Below are 18,222 nucleotides of genomic sequence, written 5' to 3' on the forward strand. Positions count from 1 at the left end.
TTTTTTTTTTTTTTTTTTTTTTTTACAGCTGCATAATATTCCATGCTGTAAATGTACACCATTTTTAATCCACTTATCTACTGATGGGCACATGGGCTGTTTCTAGATTTTAGCTATTGTAAAATGCACTGCTATGAACATAGGGGTGCATATATTCTTTCTGATTGTTGTTTTGGGTTTCTTAGGATATATTCCTAGAAGTGGGATCACTGGCTCAAATGGCAATTGCATTTTTAAGTTTTTGAGGAAACTCCATACTGTTTTCCATAATGGCTGCACCAGTCTGCATTCCCACCAGCAGTGTACTAGGGTTTGCTTTTACCCATAACCTTGCCAAGATATGGGTAAAAGCAAACCCTTTTGTTGTCTTGTTGATGGTAACCATTCTGACAAGTGTGAGGTGATACCTCATTGTTGTTTTAATTTGCATCTATCTGATGATTAATGACTTTGAGCATTTTTTCATATGTTTCCTTGCCATCTGTATGTCTACTTTGGGGAAGTGTCTATTTATGTCCTTTGCCCATTTTTAAATTGGAATGTTTGTCTTCCTGATGTTAAGTTGTATGAGTTCCTTATATATGTTGGAAATTAACCCCTTATCAGATATATCATTGGCAAATATGTTCTCCCATGAAGTGGGCTCCTTTTTCATTTTGTTGTGGTTTCTATTGCTGTGTGGGAGCTTTTTGTTTGGATGTAGTCCTGTTTATTTTTTCCTCTGTTTCTCTTGCCTTGGACATATATCTGGAAACCTATTGCTAGGAGAGATTTCTGAGATTTTGCTGCCTATGGTTTCTTCCAGGATTTTTATGGTTTCATGTATTTCATTTAAGTCTTTTATCCATTTTGAGTTCATTCTTGTTTATGGTGTAAGTTACAAGTACCTGTCCAATTTTTCCAACACCATTTATTGAAGAGGTTGTCTTTATTGTATGCTCTTGCCTCCTTTGTCAAATATTAATTGAGCATAGTGGCTTGTGTGGACTTCTGGGTTCTCTGCTCTGTTCCACTGATTACATGCCAGTTCTTGTGCCAGTACCAGGCTATTTTGAGTATCATATCTTCGTGGTATAACTTGATATTTGGTATTGTGATCCCCCTAACTTTGTTCTTCTCTCATAAGCAGGCTGCAGCTATTTGGGGTCTTTTTTGGTTCCATATACATTTTTGGATTATTTGTTCCAGATCTGTGAAATATAGCATTGGTATTATAATGGGGATTGCACTGAATGTATAGATTGATTTGGGCTTATGGCCCTTTTATTTATTTATTTAATTGTTTAAAATATATGTCTTCTTTTTAAAAAAATCTAAAAATTTTTATTTTATTTTTTTTTATTGATTAGGGTATTATGTATGTCTCCTTATCACCCTATTGCCCCCAACCCACCCACTCATGCCCTCACCCCCCAGTTCTCTGTGTCCATTGGTTAGGCTTATATGCATGCATACAAGTCCTTTGGTTGATTTCTCCCCCTTACCCCCACTGTCCCCTGCCTTCCCTCTGAGGTTTGATGGTCTGAAAGATGCTTTTCTGTTTCTGGATCTGTTTTTGTTCATCAGTTTATATTGTTCATTATATTCCACAAATAAGTGAGATCATGTGATATTTATCTTTCTCTGACTGGCTAATTTCACTTAGCATAATGCTCCCCAGTTCCATCAATGCTATTGCAAATGGCAAGAATTCCTTCTTTTTTATAGCAGCGTAGTATTCTATTGTGTAGATGTACCACAGTTTTTTAGTTCACTCATCTGCTGATGGGCACTTAGGCTGTTTCCAAATCTTAGCTATGGTAAATTGTGCTGCTATGAACATAGGGGTGCCTATATCCTTTCTGATTGGTGTTTCTAGTTTCTTGGGATATATTTCCAGAAGTGGGATCAGTGGGTCTAATGGGACTTCCATTTTTAATTTTTTGAGTAAAAGCCATACTGTTCTCCACAGTGGCTGCACCAGTCTGCATTCCCACTAGCAGTGCACGAGGGTTTCTTTCCTCCTCCATCCAGTCCAGCACTTGTTCTTTGTTGATTTGTTGATGATGGCCATTCTGACAGGTGTGAGATGGTACCGCATTGTTGTTTTGATTTGCATCTCTCAGATGATTAGTGTCTTTGAGCATATTTTCATAGGTCTCTTGGTCTTCTGTATGTCCACGTTCAAAAAGTGTCTATTTAAGTTCTTTGCCTATTTTTTGATTGGATTGTTTATCTTCCTTTTGTTAAGTTGTATGAGTTCTTCGTAAATTTTGGAGTCTAAACCCTTCTTAGAGATAACATGGGTAAATATGTTTTCCCATGCAGGGGACTTTTTTGTTGTTTTGTTGATGGTTTCTTTTGCTGTGCAGAAGCTTTTTATTTTGATGTAGTTCCATTTGTTTATTTTCTCTTTAGTTTCCATTGCCTTAGGAGCTGTATTGGTAAATATTTTGCTACAACATATGACTGCTATTTTTGCCTATGGATTCGTCTACAATTTTTATGGTTTCCTGTCTTATGTTTAAGTCTTTTATACATTTTGAGTTCATTTTTTTGTATGGTGTAAGTTGGTGATCTAGTTTCATTTTTGTTTGTTTGTATTTGACCAATTTTCCCAACACCATTTATTGAAGAGACTGTCTTGACTCCATTGTATGCTTTTGCCTCCTTTGTCAAAAATTAATTGAGCATAATGGCTTGGGTCAATTTCTGAGTTCTCTGTTTTGTTCCATTCGTCTATATGTCTGTTTTTGTGCCAGTATCAGGCAGTTTTGAGAACAGTGGCTTTGTAATATAGCTTGATATCTGGTATTGCGATCCCTCCAACTTTGTTCTTCTTTCTCAGGATTGCTGTGGCTATTTGGGGTCTTTTTTTATTCCACAAGAATTTTTGGAGATTTTGTTCTAGGTCTTTGAAATATGCCATTGGTATTTTAATGGGGATTGCATTGAATCTATAGATTGCTTTGGGTAGTATGGACATTTTAATGATGGTGATTCTACTAATCCATGAACACAGTATATTTTTACATTTGTTTATGTTTTCCTCTATTTCTATTTTCAACATCCTGTAGTTTTCTGAGTACTGATTGTTTATTCCTAGGAATATTATTTTTTTTTTGCAACAGTAAATGGCATTTTTTTTAAGTTTCTCTTCTGAGAGATCATAATTGATGTATTAAAATGCCACCAATTTCTAGGTGTTACATTTTTATCCTGCTACTTTGCAAAATTCCCTTTTTAAATTTAGTAGTGTTTGATGGAGTCTTTAGGGTTTTCTGTGTACAATAGCATGTCATCTGCAATCAAGACAGTTTTTCTTCCTTCTTTACAAGTTGCATGCCTTTTATGTGTTTTTCTTATCTAATCTCTATAGCTAGGACTTCCAGTACTATGTTGAATAATAGTGGTGAAAGTGGACATCCCTATCTTGTTTCTGTTTTTAGGGGGAATGCTTTTAGTTTTTCCTCATTGAGCATGCTGCTGGCTGTAAGTTTGCCATATATAGCCTTTATCATGTTGAGATATGATCTCTCTATTCCCATTTTGCTGAGAATTTTTTTAATCTGTAAAGGGTATTGGATTTTGTTGAATAATTTTTCTGCATCTATTGGTATGATAATGCAACTTGTTTATGTTATGTATCATGTTTATTGATTTGTGAATATTGTACTGACCTGCATCCCTGGAACAAGTTTCATATATGATCTTTTAAGTATATTGGGTGGATCTGATTGGCTAATATTTTGTTGAGGATTTTAGCATCTATGTTCATCAGGGATACTGGCCTATAATTCTCTTCCTTTCTTTCTTTTCAAAATCCTCACCTGAGTATATTTTTCCATTGATTTTTAGAGAGAGTGGAATAGAAAGGGAAAGACAGAGAGAAATATCGATGTGAGAGAAGCACATAAAATGATTCCCCCCTGCAAGGGCTCTGAGCAGGGCCTGAGGCTGGGGAGGAGCCTGCCACTGAGGTACTTACCCTTGACTGAGATCGAACCAGGGATCCTTCTGTCCTCAGGCTGAAGCTCTATCCACTGAGCCAAATCTGCTAATGCATGATTCTCTTTCTTTGTAGTGTCCTTATTTGCTTTTGGAATTAGCATAATGCTGGCCTTATAAAAAGAGCTTGGAAGTGGTCCTTCCTCTTGGATATTTTGGAGTAATTTGAGGAGTATAGGTCTTAGTTCTTTGAATGTTTGGCTAAAGCCCCCTGTGAAGCCATCCAAACCAGAGGTTTTGTTTGCTGGGTGTGTTTTGATTACTGATTCAATTTCATCAGTTGTTATTGGCCTATTTAGGTTTTCTGATTCTTTCTGTTTCATTTTGGGAAGATTGTCTTTTCCTAGGGATTTGTCCATTTTGTCCAGGTTGTCCAGTTTGGCATATAGTTGTTCATAGTATTTTCTTATGATCCCTTGTATTTTTGTGGTGTCAGTTGTTACTTCACCTCTTTCTTTCCTTATCTTATTATTTGGGTCCTCTCTCTCTGTTTCTTGATTAGTATAGCTAATGGTTCATCAATCTTGTTCTTCTTTTTAAGGAACCAGCTCTTGGCTTCATTGATCTTTTGTATTTTTTAAAGTTATTTTTTTAGTCGTTATGAGATTTATTTCCACTCTGATCTTTACTAGTTCCTTCCTTCTACTTACTCTGGGCTTTTCTTGTTGTTCTCTTTCTATTTCTTTTCATTGTAGTGTTAGATAGTTTATTAGAGCTTTTTCTTGTTTCTTGAGGTAGGCCTGCAATGCTATGAACTTCCCTTTTGGAACTGATTTTGCTGTGTCCCATAGATTTTGGGTTGTTTTGTGTTCATTTGTTTTCAGAAAGTTTTTGATTCTTTTTTATTTCATTGGTAACCCATTCATTGTTTAGTAACATACTATTTAGCCTCCATGTGTTTGAATGTTTTTATTCTGGTTGATTTCTAGTTTCATGCCATTGTCATCTGAGAAGATGCTTGATATTATTTCAATACTCTTGAACTTGTAGAGACTTACTTTGTGCCCTAACACATGGTCTATTTTTGGGAATGTCCCGTGTGCACTTAAGAAGAATGTATATTCTTCAGCTTTGGAGTGGAATGTTTTGTAACTGCCATTTAAATCCAGCTTATCTAGTGTACCATTTAAGGTCTATATTTCCTTGTTGAGTTTTTGTCTGAAAATTTATCCAGTGGTGTCAGTGGAGGGGCTAAAGTCCCCCACTAGGACTGTATTGCTTTTTATCTCTACCTTAATGTTTTCCAAGAGCTTTTTTATACATTTAGGTGCTCCTATATTGGTTGCATAAGTGTTTACCAGGGTTATATCTTCTTATTGGATTGATCCCTTTAGTATTATGTAATGGCCTTTTTTTGGTCTCTTATTATGGCCTTTGCTTTGAAGTCTATTTTGTCATATATAAGTATTGCTACTCCTGCTTTTTTTTTTTGTTTTGTTTCCATTGCATGGAGAAATTTTTTTTCATACCTTCCCTCTCATATTTTGTCAATTTTTTGTTGTGAGGTGGGTCTCTTGTAGACTGCATATATGTGGGTCATGCTTTATTATCTATTCAGCTACCCTATGTCTTTTGATTGGAACATTTAATCCATTTACATTTAAGGTTATTTTTGCCAGATATTTATTCATTGTCATTTTCATTTGTTCCTCCTATGTTTCTCTTTCTTTCTCTATACATTTCTTATTCTTATTATAGCAGTCACTCTAACATTTCTTACAGTGCTGGGTTGGTGGTAATAATCTCCTTTAACCTTTTATTTTGTCTGGGAAACTTTTAATTCCCCACCTATTTTGAATGGTAGCCTAGCTGGATAGAGTAGTCTTGGTTTCAGATCCTTGCTTTTTATTACTTTGAATGCTTCATTCCCTTCCCTTCTGGCGTGTAGTGTTTCTGTTGAGAAATCATCTGATAGCCTTATGGGAGCTCCCTTGTAGATCACTGACCATATATCTCTTGTGGTCCTTAAGATTTTCTCTTTGTTCTTAACATTTGCCATTTTAATTATGTGCCTTGGAGTGGATCTCTTTGGGTTCCTCTTGATTGGTACCCTCTAGCTTCCTGATATTGTGTGGCTCTTTTCTTTACCAGCTTAAGGAAGTTTTTGTCATTATTTCTTCCAACAGGTTCTCTATACTTTGTTCACTTTTTTTCTCTCTCTGTCACCCTTATGAGGTGAATGTTGTTTCATTTCATGTAGTTCCAAAATTCCCTTAAACTGTTCTCATGCTTTTTTGTTTGTTTTTGTGTTTTTTGACTTTATAATAAATCTTTATTGTTCAGATTATTGCACTTGTTCCTCTTTTTCCCCCCCATAGCTCCCCTCCACCCAGTTTCCATCCAACCCTCTGCCCTTACTCCCCTTCCCCCACACTGTCCTCATCCATAGATGTACGATTTTTGTGCAGTCTCTTCCCGCACCCCAGACACCCCTTCCCCCCCGAGAATTGTCAGTCCACTCCCTTTCTATGCCCCTGATCCTATTATATTCACCAGTTTATTCTGTTTATCAGATTTTTAATTCACTTGATTTTTAGATTCACTTGTTGATAGATATGTATTTATTGTTCATAATTTTTATCTTGACCTTTTTCTTCTCCTTCCTCTTCTTAAAGAATACCCTTCAGCATTTTGTATAATACTGGTTTGGCGTGATGAACTCCTTTAGCTTTTTCTTATCTGTGAAACTCTTTATCTGACCTTCAATTCTGAATGATAACTTTGCTGGGTAGAGTAATCTTGGTTGTAGGTTCTTGCTATTCATCACTTTGAATATTTCTTGCCACTCCCATCTGGCCTGCATAGTTTCTGTTGAGAAATCAGCTGGAAATCATATGGGTGCTCCCTTGTAGGTAATTAACTGTTTTTCTCTTGATGCTTTTAATATTCTCTCTTTGTCTTTTGCTCTTGGCATTTTAATTATGTTGTGTCTTGGTGTGGTCCTCTTTGGATTCCTCTTGTTTGCGGTTCTGTGCACTTCCTGGACTTGTAAGTCTATTTCTTTCACCAGGTGGGGTAAGTTTTCTGTCATTATTTCTTCAAAAAGCTTTCAGTACCTTGCTCTCTCTCTTCTTTCGGCAACCCCATAATTCAGATGTTGGTACACTTGAAGTTGTCCCAAAGGCTTCTTACACTATCTTCATATTTTTGGATTCTTTTTTCTTTTCCGGTTGAGTGTTTTTTGCTTCTTTGTATTTCAACTCTTTGACTTGATTCTTGCGATCCTCTAGTCTGCTGTTGGATCTCTGTATATTATTCTTTATTTCAGTCAGTGTATGCTTAATTTCTGATTTGTCCTTTTTCATATCCTTGAGGGTCTCACTAAATTTATTGGCCTTTTCTGGGAAATTCTTGAAAAACCTTGTAACCGTGGTTTTGAACTCTATATCCAGTCATTTGTTTTCCTCCATTTCTTTCATTTGTGACCTGTTTCTTTGTCTCCACATTTTGGCTGCTTCCCTGAATTGATAGAGTGGCTTTGTGTGCTAGGTGTCCTATAGGGCCCAGTGGGTTGGCCTCCCCAGTTACCTGAGGTGGACACTCTTGGTGCACCATTTTGTGGGCTGTGTGCACAGTCTTGTTGTAGTTAAGCCTTGATTGTTGTTGGTATCACAGGGAGGAATTGACCTCCAGGCCAATTGGCTGTGAGGATCAGCTGTGTCTACGCTGGGAGACACCCTTATGAGACAAGACTTGCAAAAGCCTCTGCACTCAGCTTGGATGGGGTGGAGTCTCAGGTTGGAGCAAACATTGATGGCTTCCGTCAGCACTGCCCTAAGAGGCCCCTGGTCTCAGTGTTCGCAGTAATCACTGCCAGCACCTTTGAGAGAAAGCTGCCCTCGAGTTCTGCGCTCTGCCAGACAGTCCATTTTCTCCCCGAATGAGTCTGAGTCCCCAGAGTCTCGCCCGGAACTGGAGTTCAGAGCAGTTGGGAGCTTTTGTCTCCCTCCCGGTTGAGAAAGCCAGCCGCATACTCAGTTGCCAGCCCTCTCCACGCACGCTCCTCCATACCTTTGCCTTCCGCAGCTCCTGTGAGTCTCAGTGTGCTTTTCTCTTTCCTTCTAGTTGTAGAATTTCCACTTACCCAGCCTTCCTGTGGTTCTGGATGATGTCCATTTTGTCTTTTAGTTGTAGTTTTGAAATTCTTGTGCGAGGCAGTAGTTTAGGTGTTTACCTATGCCACCATCTTGGTTTCTCCTGTCCTCATGCTTTTTAAATATTTTCTTTTTTCTGCTCTGATTGTTTTTTTCTTACCTTAACTTCTTATTGACTTATTCAATCCTCCACTTCACCGAGCCTGCTTTTAATTCCTTCCAGCATATTCCTGATGTCAGATATAGCATTCTTCATTTCTGACTGGTTCTTATTCATAATATCTATATCTTCTTTCATGCTGATGTAGCTTTCACTAAGTTCCTTTAATTATCACTAAGTTCCTGGAGGTTCCAATTAAGTTGGAACTTTATAACCATTACTCTGAAATCTATGTCTGATAACTTGCTTCCCCTCCACATCTCCTAGGTCTTTGGTGATTCCTCCTTTGTCTCACCATTTTAGTTGTTTCTTTGTGTTTGTTTCTGTGTAGTAGATATATTTGCTATGAATCCCAGTCTTGTGGGGTGGTCTTTTGTAGTGAATGTCCTGTGGGACCTGTGTATTTTTCTTGTGTTTTTGAACTGTATGCTCTAGTTATGTCCCTTTTGTGGGTTATTTAGACACTTCTGTCCAGATTTTTGTTGTCCCAATCATGGGATGACTCTCCTTTTAGGTTTGCTAACTGTGAGGCTTGGCTGCTACCATGTTGTGTGAGCTGTTGTATAGGTGCTGACAGGGTAAAACAAAACAAAACGTAACTGACTGGAAACAAACTGGAACATACAAAATATACTGAAGACCACAATGCAAACAACCCAAGAAAAAAGAGAATTATGAAAGAGAAGAGAGAACACAAATACTAAGGCAAAAATTTAAGAGAGAAAAGAATGTTATTGCTAATAGTAAAATAATAATAATAATAATAAAGAAGCTACTGGGAGGTAAAAGGGGCAGGCAAAAGATTCTGAAAAGAAAGCTGAAATAGCAAAAATTAAGAGGAGAAGGTAGGAATAGGAAAATGTTCAAAAAAGACAAGAAGTCCGAGAATGAAAGAAAAAATTACGCAATGGTATAAAGAAGAGGGAGAAAGGTAAAGCAAAAGAAAGCATGAGAAAGAAAAACGGGACTGAAAGAGACAAAACGTCAAGAAGGAGGCCAATAAGAGATATAGAAGAAATTAGAGAGAAAAGTAATAAAGCAGAGAATATGAAGAAAATGCTGAAAAAACAACAAAAAACAAGCAAAGCAAAACAAAACAAAAAAAGAAAAAATTAAAAAGTCATAAAACAAAACATCAACAACAATATAGACAAAAACAAACAAACAAAAAAAGGATCCAACCAAGTGAAGTTCACCTGGGCAGTTTAGGATGTCTGAGGCTCACTGTTTTGTATGCTAATTTCAGGCCTCCTGGGAGGTACTTTTTGTCAGCCAATCTCAGGAGCTCTCAGTGTCTTTTTATAGCTGGCCTGTCTGAGATTCTCTGTGGACTGCCTCCTCTTGTCAGTTATTCCACCTTCCCTCTGTGGTTACGGATGTCTTCTGAGGAGAGTCTTTAGGGCAGATGCTGGGTAGTGTAGTTTAGAGATTTCGCCACCAGGTACTCAATGAGGGGAAATTAATCTCTGGTTCAAAGCTGACTCCTCAGTCTCTACCATATCTTTCAACTCCACTTCCCTCTAAAATGGCCTGATGAAGATTCAGATTGGATACAGCCTATTGACTTTTCTGTGTGAGCAATTTCAGCTGGCTTGGGCTCAAAACAGATTCCCGTGAGCACGTTGCCTGCCACTTGGTCCCAAACAATAGTCCTTGAGATTATTACTATTGGACTGTCCTTCTCTAAGTTGTTCCCCCTTTCCCACTGAACTGTGCCCATCGGTACATGTGGACACATAAAGTTAATCATCTCAGGCCCCAAGACTCCTGTGATGTACACAATTTCTGACAGTTATTCAATCATACAAGAATATAGGTGTTATTGTAAAGGGATTTTGCATACATAATAAGGTCCAAAATAGCTGACTTTAAGATAAGGAAATTATCCTTGGTGGGCCTTATCAAATTAAATGAGCCCTTCAAAAGAATGGAAGCTCTTGAAAGAGATTTGAAGCCTGTGAGATTTAACAAGAAGACAGCTTTCTATTTCTGATTTTGAAGTTGGAGGGATTTATGTGGCAACTACTAGAAGTAGAAAGCAGAGTCCCAAGCGAGATGAACCTAAAGAGGCCCACACCAAAACACATCATAATTAAAATGCCAAAGGTTAATGTCAAAGAGAGAATCTTAAAAGCAGGGGTCCTCAAACTTTTTAAACAGGGGGCCAGTTCACTGTCCCTCAGACCGTTGGAGGGCTGGACTATAGTTCAAAAAAAAAACTATGAACAAATTCCTGTGCGCACTGCAGGCCCGGGACGAGTTGGCTGCTAAGCGGGACAGGCAGCGGCACCCGGCAGGCTGGATAAATGTCCTCGGTGGGCCGCATGTGGCCCGTGGGCCGTAGTTTGAGGATGCCTGCTTAGAAGCAATAACAAAAAGCAGTTAGTTGCTTATTTCTTAATTGGACTGTTTTCCTTTTGTTGAGTTGTGAGAATTCTTTATCTATCTGGGTATAAGTCTTTTATTAGAGATAATTTTGACTGTTTTTTCCTATTGTGTGGGTTTCACAGTTTCTGAATGGTGTATTTTGAACTAAATTTTTTTAGATGAAGTCAAATTGACTTTTGCTTATCTTTTACCACTTGTGCTTTCAGTGTCATATCTAAGAAACCATTGTCTAACCCCAGGTCACAAAGATTTACTCTTATGTTTTCTTTTAACAGTTTATTGTTGAGTTTTAGCTTTTATCCTTAGTTCTATGATTTATTTTGAGTTTATTTTTGTATGGCATGATGAAGATGACTAAATTCTTTTGCATATGATTATCCAGTTTTCTCACACCATTTGTTGAAAAGACTATTCTTTTCCTAGTGAATTGTCTTGGCACCTTTGTTATATACCAGTTGACCATTTTAGTGGTTGGAATAGTGTTCCTCAAAAAGATATGTCCAAGTTTTAACCTGCAGAACTTGCAATTGTGACCTTTTTGGAAAAAGGTCTTTGCAGATGTAATTAAGCTCAGAAATTTAGGAGGCCCTAACTCCAATGACTGGTGACCTTGTAAGAAGGGAAGAGTGTACAAAAAGACATAGGAAAGAAAGCCACGGAAGATGGCGGCTAAAATCAGAATCATGCAGCTGCAAGTCAAAGAGTTCTAGGGGCCACCAGATTCTGAAAGAGGTATGGAAGAATTCGCCCCTTTTTTCTTTTAGGGCAGACAGTTTTTTATGTGGAAATACTTTTTGTTATTAAACAGTGTTTTGGAAAAATAAAGATAAATTATGGACAGAGCAACTAATGAGCAGGGTCACTGAAAGGTTTAGTACAAGAGTACACAGGAAAGATCCCATGGTGAGGACTCCTGCAGGATATGCCTGGGGGACATTTAAGATATTTATGGTCACTATTTTACTTATGCTGCCTAGAAGACAATCATTTCTTGCTTGTTCCTAAATCCTTGGCTTTGTATCAACTTTATATAATTTTACATTATTGTAGGAAAAGTGAAAACAAACAAGGGTCAGGATTCCCAGTAGGGGAGAACAGACCATAGAATGTTCTTTACTAAAAAATTAAGGGTTAGACAGAAAGAAAAACATTTGCCAAACACCTGATCTTTAAGAGTCACTTTTCTTTGCCCTTTCAGAGCTTAAAATGATCTAAGAAAATCACTTTAAATGTTAATGGCCTAATACATAAATTAAAAGACAGAGATTGTCACAGTGAATTAAAAAACAAAAGCCCTGGGAGAAATGTTAAAGATTTCTTCTGTTCCTTTCTTTCTTTTTTTCTCTCTTCTCTTTTTATTCCTGTACTAGGGGCCCAGTGCACAAAGATTCGTGCATGGGGGGTGGGTCCCTCAGCCTGACCTGCATCCTCTCCGATCTGGGAGCCGTCAGGGGAGCCCTCTCCAATCTGGGAGTTTCTGTCTTTGCAATCATATGAGTGAATTGTCTGAGACCCCAACCCAGTTTGGTTTGGTGCTCACAGAACAATAAAGGTTTTTTTTTCTTTGCTCATTGGTGGAGATTTCCTAGAAGTTGCAGGATATCTTCCCTTTAATTTTTCCTTGACACTCTGACTTATGTCTCTCACCTTTGCTTTCCCTCCATCTCCCACCCGCAACAGTAACTTGCTCCAGGCTCACTTTGCTCTAGTGTCTAGGAGATCCCACAAGGCGTCTGCTACCAGAACTATGATTCCCAGCATTCCTGGTTCTCCCTGCACTCTTGGTTTCCGCTTCCAGTCCAGGGACTGCACAAACCAAAAGGACTGTGAACTCCAGTCGCCCCCAGGCCGGGCTCACAGGACTGGACACTCCAGTGACATCCCCGGGTCCAAGGCTGTTTGGTGCCGGCGCGCGTATGCGCTGCCACAGGCTAGAAGCGAGTGAGGTCCCGGGGATGCCTGCTGCGTCGCCCTGGCAACATGGAGGGAGGGTGGGCGTCCTGCCCCACCTCCAGCCACTCAGCGCCTGTGCGAGTGCATGCTGCCCACAGGCCCGCCATCTTTGTCGGGTTAATTTGCATACTCACTCCTGATTGGCTGTGGGCATTGTGGAGGTATGGTCAATTTATATATTTGTCTATTATTAGTATAGATGTTGTCTATAAGAAATCAACTTTATAAATTGACTTGGGTAGATAAAAGTAAAGGGACGAAGAAAGATATATCATCCTATCTAAGAAAAGAGTAATATGCAAATTGACTGTCACTCAAACACACAAGATGGCTGCCCCCATGTTGTCAAAAATGTCCACCCCCATGTGGACACAAGATGGCCACCACAAGATGGCCAGCAGGGGAGGGTAGTTGGGAGGAACCAGGCCTGCAAGGGAGGGCAGTTGTGGGCAATTAGGCCTGCAGGGAAGGGCAGTTAGGGGTGACCGGGCTGGCAGAGGTGGGCAGTTGGGGGTGACCAGGCCTGCAAGGGAGGGCATTTGGGAGGGACAAGGCCTTCAGGGGAGGGCAGTGGGGGAGACCAGGCCTGCAGGGGAGGACCAGGCCTGCATGGAGGACAGTTAGGGGCAACCAGGCTGGCAGGAGAGGGAAGTTGGGAGCAACCAGGCCTTCAGGGGAGGGCAGTTAGGGGTGACCAGGACAGCAGGGGAGGGAAGTTAGGGGTCAATCAGGCTGGCAGGGGAGTGGTTAGGGGGTGATCAGGCTGGCAGGCAGAAGCTGTTAGGGGCAATCAGGCAGGCAGGCAGGCAAGCAGTTGGGAGCCAGCAGTCCTGGATTGTGAGAGGGATGTCCCAGATTGGACAGGGTGCAGTCTGGGCTGAGGGACACAGCCCCGTGCACGAATTTTGTGCACTGGGCCTCTAGTATTAACAATAATAAAAAAGTTGGAGTGGCTATATTAATTTCTGCCCTATTGTTATTTTCTTCCATTTACTTGCTTTGGCTTTGGCTTACTTTCTTTTGCAGGTTTCTTAATCTGGAAGGTTAGGTTCATGATTTGGGATTTTATTTTTTAATATAGGTGTTTAGTGCTACAAATTGCTCTTTAAGCACTGCTTGAGCTGCATTGTGTAAGTTTTGATATGTTGTGTTTCTGCTTTCACTCATCTCAAAGTATTTTCTCATTTCTCATGTGATTTATTCTTGAATCCATTGGCAATCTAGAAGTGCATTGTTTACTTTTCATATAACTGTAAATTTCCCAAATTTTATTTATTTATATTTTTCTTACATTGTGTTTGGAGGGCATAATTTGTGTGATTTAAATAACTTTTAAGATAGTGATTGTTATATGGCCTAGTATATGATCTGTCCTAGAAACTTTACATGTGTCTTTGAGAAGAATGTGTATCTTGATCTTGTTTGGTGGAATGTTAAATAGATGTCTGTTAGCTCTAGTTGGTTTATAGTATTGCTCAGATCTTTTATTTACCTGGTAATCTTCTGCATCATTGTTCATTATTGAAAGTGAAGTATTGAAATTTCCCACTATTATTTTTGAATTGTCTATTTCATACTTCACTTTTCTCAGATTTTTATTTATGGATTTTGGGGCTCTATTCCCAGTTGAATATCCTATATAATAAAAGCCTAATATGCAAATCAAACAACAGCTGAAATGACCGGTCACTATGTCATGCACTGACCACCAGGGGCATACACTCAATGCATAAGCTGCCCCTAGATCCCAAGACCCATGCCAGCCAAGGCAGGTGCCAGTGGGGGGCCCCCAATCATCCTGGTCAACCCCCAGAGGGAGGTGACCATTGGCAGGGGTAGAGGGGTGTGTGGGGTTGCCGGTAAGCAGGTACAATGGCAGAGGGTGGGTCCAGCTGGTCCCCCCCCCAGCCCCGATCACCTTGCTGGTCACCCCACAGATGGGCCCTAATCGCTGGCCAAGTCTAGGGACCCTACCCATGCACGAATTTCGTGCATCAGGCCTCTAGTATGTTTACAATTAGTATGTCTTTTTGATACTTTTTAAAATTATTATAAAAGATCTCTCTTTGCTTCTAGTAACACTTTTTTTGTCATATAATCCTTTTGGTTTGATATTAAGATAGCCACTTCAGGTCTCTTTAGGGTGGTATTTTTTTTTTTTTTATCCTCTTATTTAAAACCTACTTGGGTTTTGAATCTAAAGTTGGTAAAGAGCAGACAGTGTAGAATAGAGCACTTAAAAATGCATTCTGTTGCTCTGGCCAGTGTGCTGAGTGGTTAGAGTGTTGTGCTCCCGCACTGAAGGGTTGCAGGTTTGATTCCTGGTCAAGGGCATGTGCCTGGGTTGTAGGTGTGAGTGTGGGAGACAACCAATCCATGAGTCTCTTTCACATTGAGGTTTCTCTTTCTCTTTCTTTCTATCTCCCTCTCCCCCTCCATCCTTTCTACTCTTTCTAGAAATCAATAGAAAAAAATATCCTCAGGTGAGGATTAACCAAAAAAAAAAAAATGCCTTCTTTCAATCTTTGCTTTTTTACTGGAGATTTTATTCCATTCATATTTAATATAATTACTGATAAGGTAGGTTGTAAGTCTAACATTTTGCTATTATGTTTCTGTGTGTCTGCCATCTTTTTTGTTCCTTTATTCTTTCATTACTTCTTTCTTTTTGCATTAAATCAAATATTTTTCTAGTATTCCATTTTAATTCTTTTGTTTCTTAAACTGTATATTTTTGAATTATTTTCTTAGTTGTTTTCCTGGGTATTACAAAGAACATCTTAACTTTTAACAATCTAGTTCTGAATAAACAAAATTAATTTTAATAGTGTGCAAAATTGATCAAATACTGCTCTGCTGCCTCCTCCTACCTTGGTACTATTATTGTTATACAAATTATGTCTTTATGCATTATAAGCTCAGCAAGACAGTTTTATTATTACTTTATTTAGTATAGTTGATAATCTTATATTAGTTATATTAGTTTCAGGTGTATAATATAGTGATTCAACATTTTTATACTTAAATCTGTGACTGGAAACTTATTTCTAATTTTTTTAAATTTTACAAATGATAGATTTTAAAAACTTTCTTTGTGTGAGTCTCCAATCAGGGTTTTAAGTTACATTAGGGAACCTTTTCTGCTCTTTTCATTTTTTAAGCTGATAGCCAAAAATGTTTAAACTTAGCTGTGAATATGTAGGTAGGCAGATGGTTTTTAAAAATTTCCCTTTCATTAGATGTACATCAAGATGGTAATTTTAGTTTCATGTTGTTGTGCTAGTTATAAAATTTTTTGATCATGTGGCTGTTGAAATTTCATATTCCATCTTTATGTTCATCCATATTTAAATTCATTCAGCTTGATATATTCTGACATATCTTTATTGAGTTTTCTGTAATCTATGCTAGTTTATATATGACAGTTTATATATGGGCTTTGGCTGTCTGTTTTCAGTATCCTCTTTATATCTGCCACCTATTTCCTATAAGATAAAGTAATATTGAAAATAATAGTTATTAAATTGTATTGACAATTTTCCAGGTGTTTGCATTGGTAGTACTTTTCCATTTTTTAGCCTACCATATTTTTCTCATTCTGGTATTATATTTGCATAAAAGCTTGTGCTTTTTATTTCTGCATTACACATTACTTATAACTTTTAACCCAAATTTTATTAAAGAATTATATCCATGTGAATGAAATTGTTAAATAGACTTGAAATAGAGGAATTAATTTGTAAGACTACCCCATCAGTATAGTAAGAGAAATTGTAAAATGTTAATAAAACTGAAAGAGAAGTTATTAAGACAAAATATGATTAGAATTTTAGCCCAAAAGTTGAGGGACTATTCATCCTTTATTTTAATTAATCAACTACTTTTTCCTTTTCTTTAAGAAGAATGCAATCCTTTTGATTAAGTCATTCAAGGCTTTCTTCACCTGCTTGTTTCTTAGGGTATAAATGAATGGGTTCAACACAGGTGAAATAGAAGTAATGAGCAGGGAAACTCCTTTGTTAAGAGCCACCTCTTCCTTTGCTGAAGGTTTGATATAAATGAAGATGCAGCTGCCATAGGTGATAGAAACCACAATCATGTGGGAAGAAAAGGTAGAAAGGGCCTTTGTCTTTTGTTGAGCAGAAGAGAGTCTTAGAATTGTCATGACGATATAAATGTAGGACAGAACAATATATACAAGGGTCATGATAAAAGTCAACACAGCGCACACTAAAATCATTCGCTCTATGAACCAGGTGTCTGAGCATGAAATCTTTAGCAGAGGAGTAGCATCACAAAAAAAGTGATCAATGACATTAGAGTCACAGAATTCCAGATCGAGGCCCAGGCTAAGTGGTGGGATTATGATTAACAAACCAACCATCCAACAGCTGATGATAAGTCTGTTGCAGACTCTGTTATTCATGATGGTCATATAATGCAAGGGTTTGCAGATGGCCACATAGCGGTCAAAGGACATACTGGCTAGAAGAAAAAATTCTGTTATACCAAAAAGATAAGTAAAGAATATTTGAACAGCACAAGCAACATAGGTAATGTTTTTGTCACCAGTTGATAAGTTGTATAAAAATCTGTGAATACAAGCAGTTGTGAATGAGATTTCTAGAAAAGAGAAATTTTGGAGAAAAAAGTACATGGCTGTTCTAAGATGGCAATCTATGATGGTGAGGAAGATAATGGTCAGGTTCCCAGCTACACTCAACATGTAGGTAAAAAAAAAGAAAGATAAAAATCAGAACTTTCAGTTGTGGGTCATCAGTCAGTCCCAGCAGGATGAATGTTGTTACTGTGTGGTTTCTCATCATGGATTCCTGCTTTCTGCCCAGTCTGCATGAAAAATTCAGAGACACTTAAATAGAGTGTAGTGAAACCAAAATGAGCTTTCAATACTGGCTATAAATGCCAAGCAAATTAACTTGACTATGTTGAAGTGATCATCTTGTCTATGCGTAATATTTTTATTGTGGATATGAGCAGTAACTGTATTTTCATCCTCACCTTATCTTCCATCTTATAGTTTCATCTTGTTACCAATAGTTTTAGCTTAGCATACTACCCACAAGTAATGGAAGTTAGTGCTCAAATACTTTGTAATATTGAGAAATTTTCCAAAGTCATTTTTTAAAAATCTTTCATCAATTAATTACAAAGAAATTTAATTGTTTTCAATCTGTAGTCAGTGTCTCCAGGGCTTGGAACCCCTATGTCAATGAACAATTAAGACCTTCCACTGCAGACCTGAATTATTTTATGTGATTTACTTTTACAGTCTTTATTTAAAATATACTCTTCCTACTAATGTGGGACCAGGATCAACTTTCCCAAAAAATTTATAGTGTCCTCAGTTAAACCTTAAGGTTTATAGACACTGTCAGGGAGAAGGAAATTGTTTTGGTTTTAATCTTTGCTTGAGGGCTGAAAGCTTCCCCTAAATTAAGGGCTACTCCCAGTACAACCACAGTGGATGAATTTGGTAGGCTGCTAAGAACACTTCTACAGCCACTTGACTTCCTCTTCTCCTAAAGTCATGGGCATATAGGCACAGTATCACTGTGATTCTGAACTCAGGCTTTCACATTCCAGTCAGGTTTCAGTGTGCTAAAACAAACATGGTTTCTT

The 18,222-nt window shown here is 38.2% G+C and overlaps 1 protein-coding gene across 1 annotated transcript in view; it reads right to left on the reverse strand.

Annotated features, from left to right (window-relative positions):
• Positions 1–17,405, reverse strand: part of LOC308244241 (olfactory receptor 6C2-like) — a gene marked incomplete at both ends in the record, with an annotated part of 29,481 nt that extends 12,076 nt beyond the window's left edge. The window contains 2 exon segments of the mRNA XM_080660213.1: positions 17,092–17,320; positions 17,322–17,405. Of these exon segments, the coding sequence (XP_080516339.1) occupies positions 17,092–17,320; positions 17,322–17,405 (313 nt within the window).
• Positions 17,406–18,222: the final 817 nt, after the last annotated feature.

Source organism: Plecotus auritus (genome assembly GCF_963455305.1).
Source record: "Plecotus auritus genome assembly, chromosome: 3".
Classification (NCBI taxonomy): domain Eukaryota; kingdom Metazoa; phylum Chordata; class Mammalia; order Chiroptera; family Vespertilionidae; genus Plecotus; species Plecotus auritus.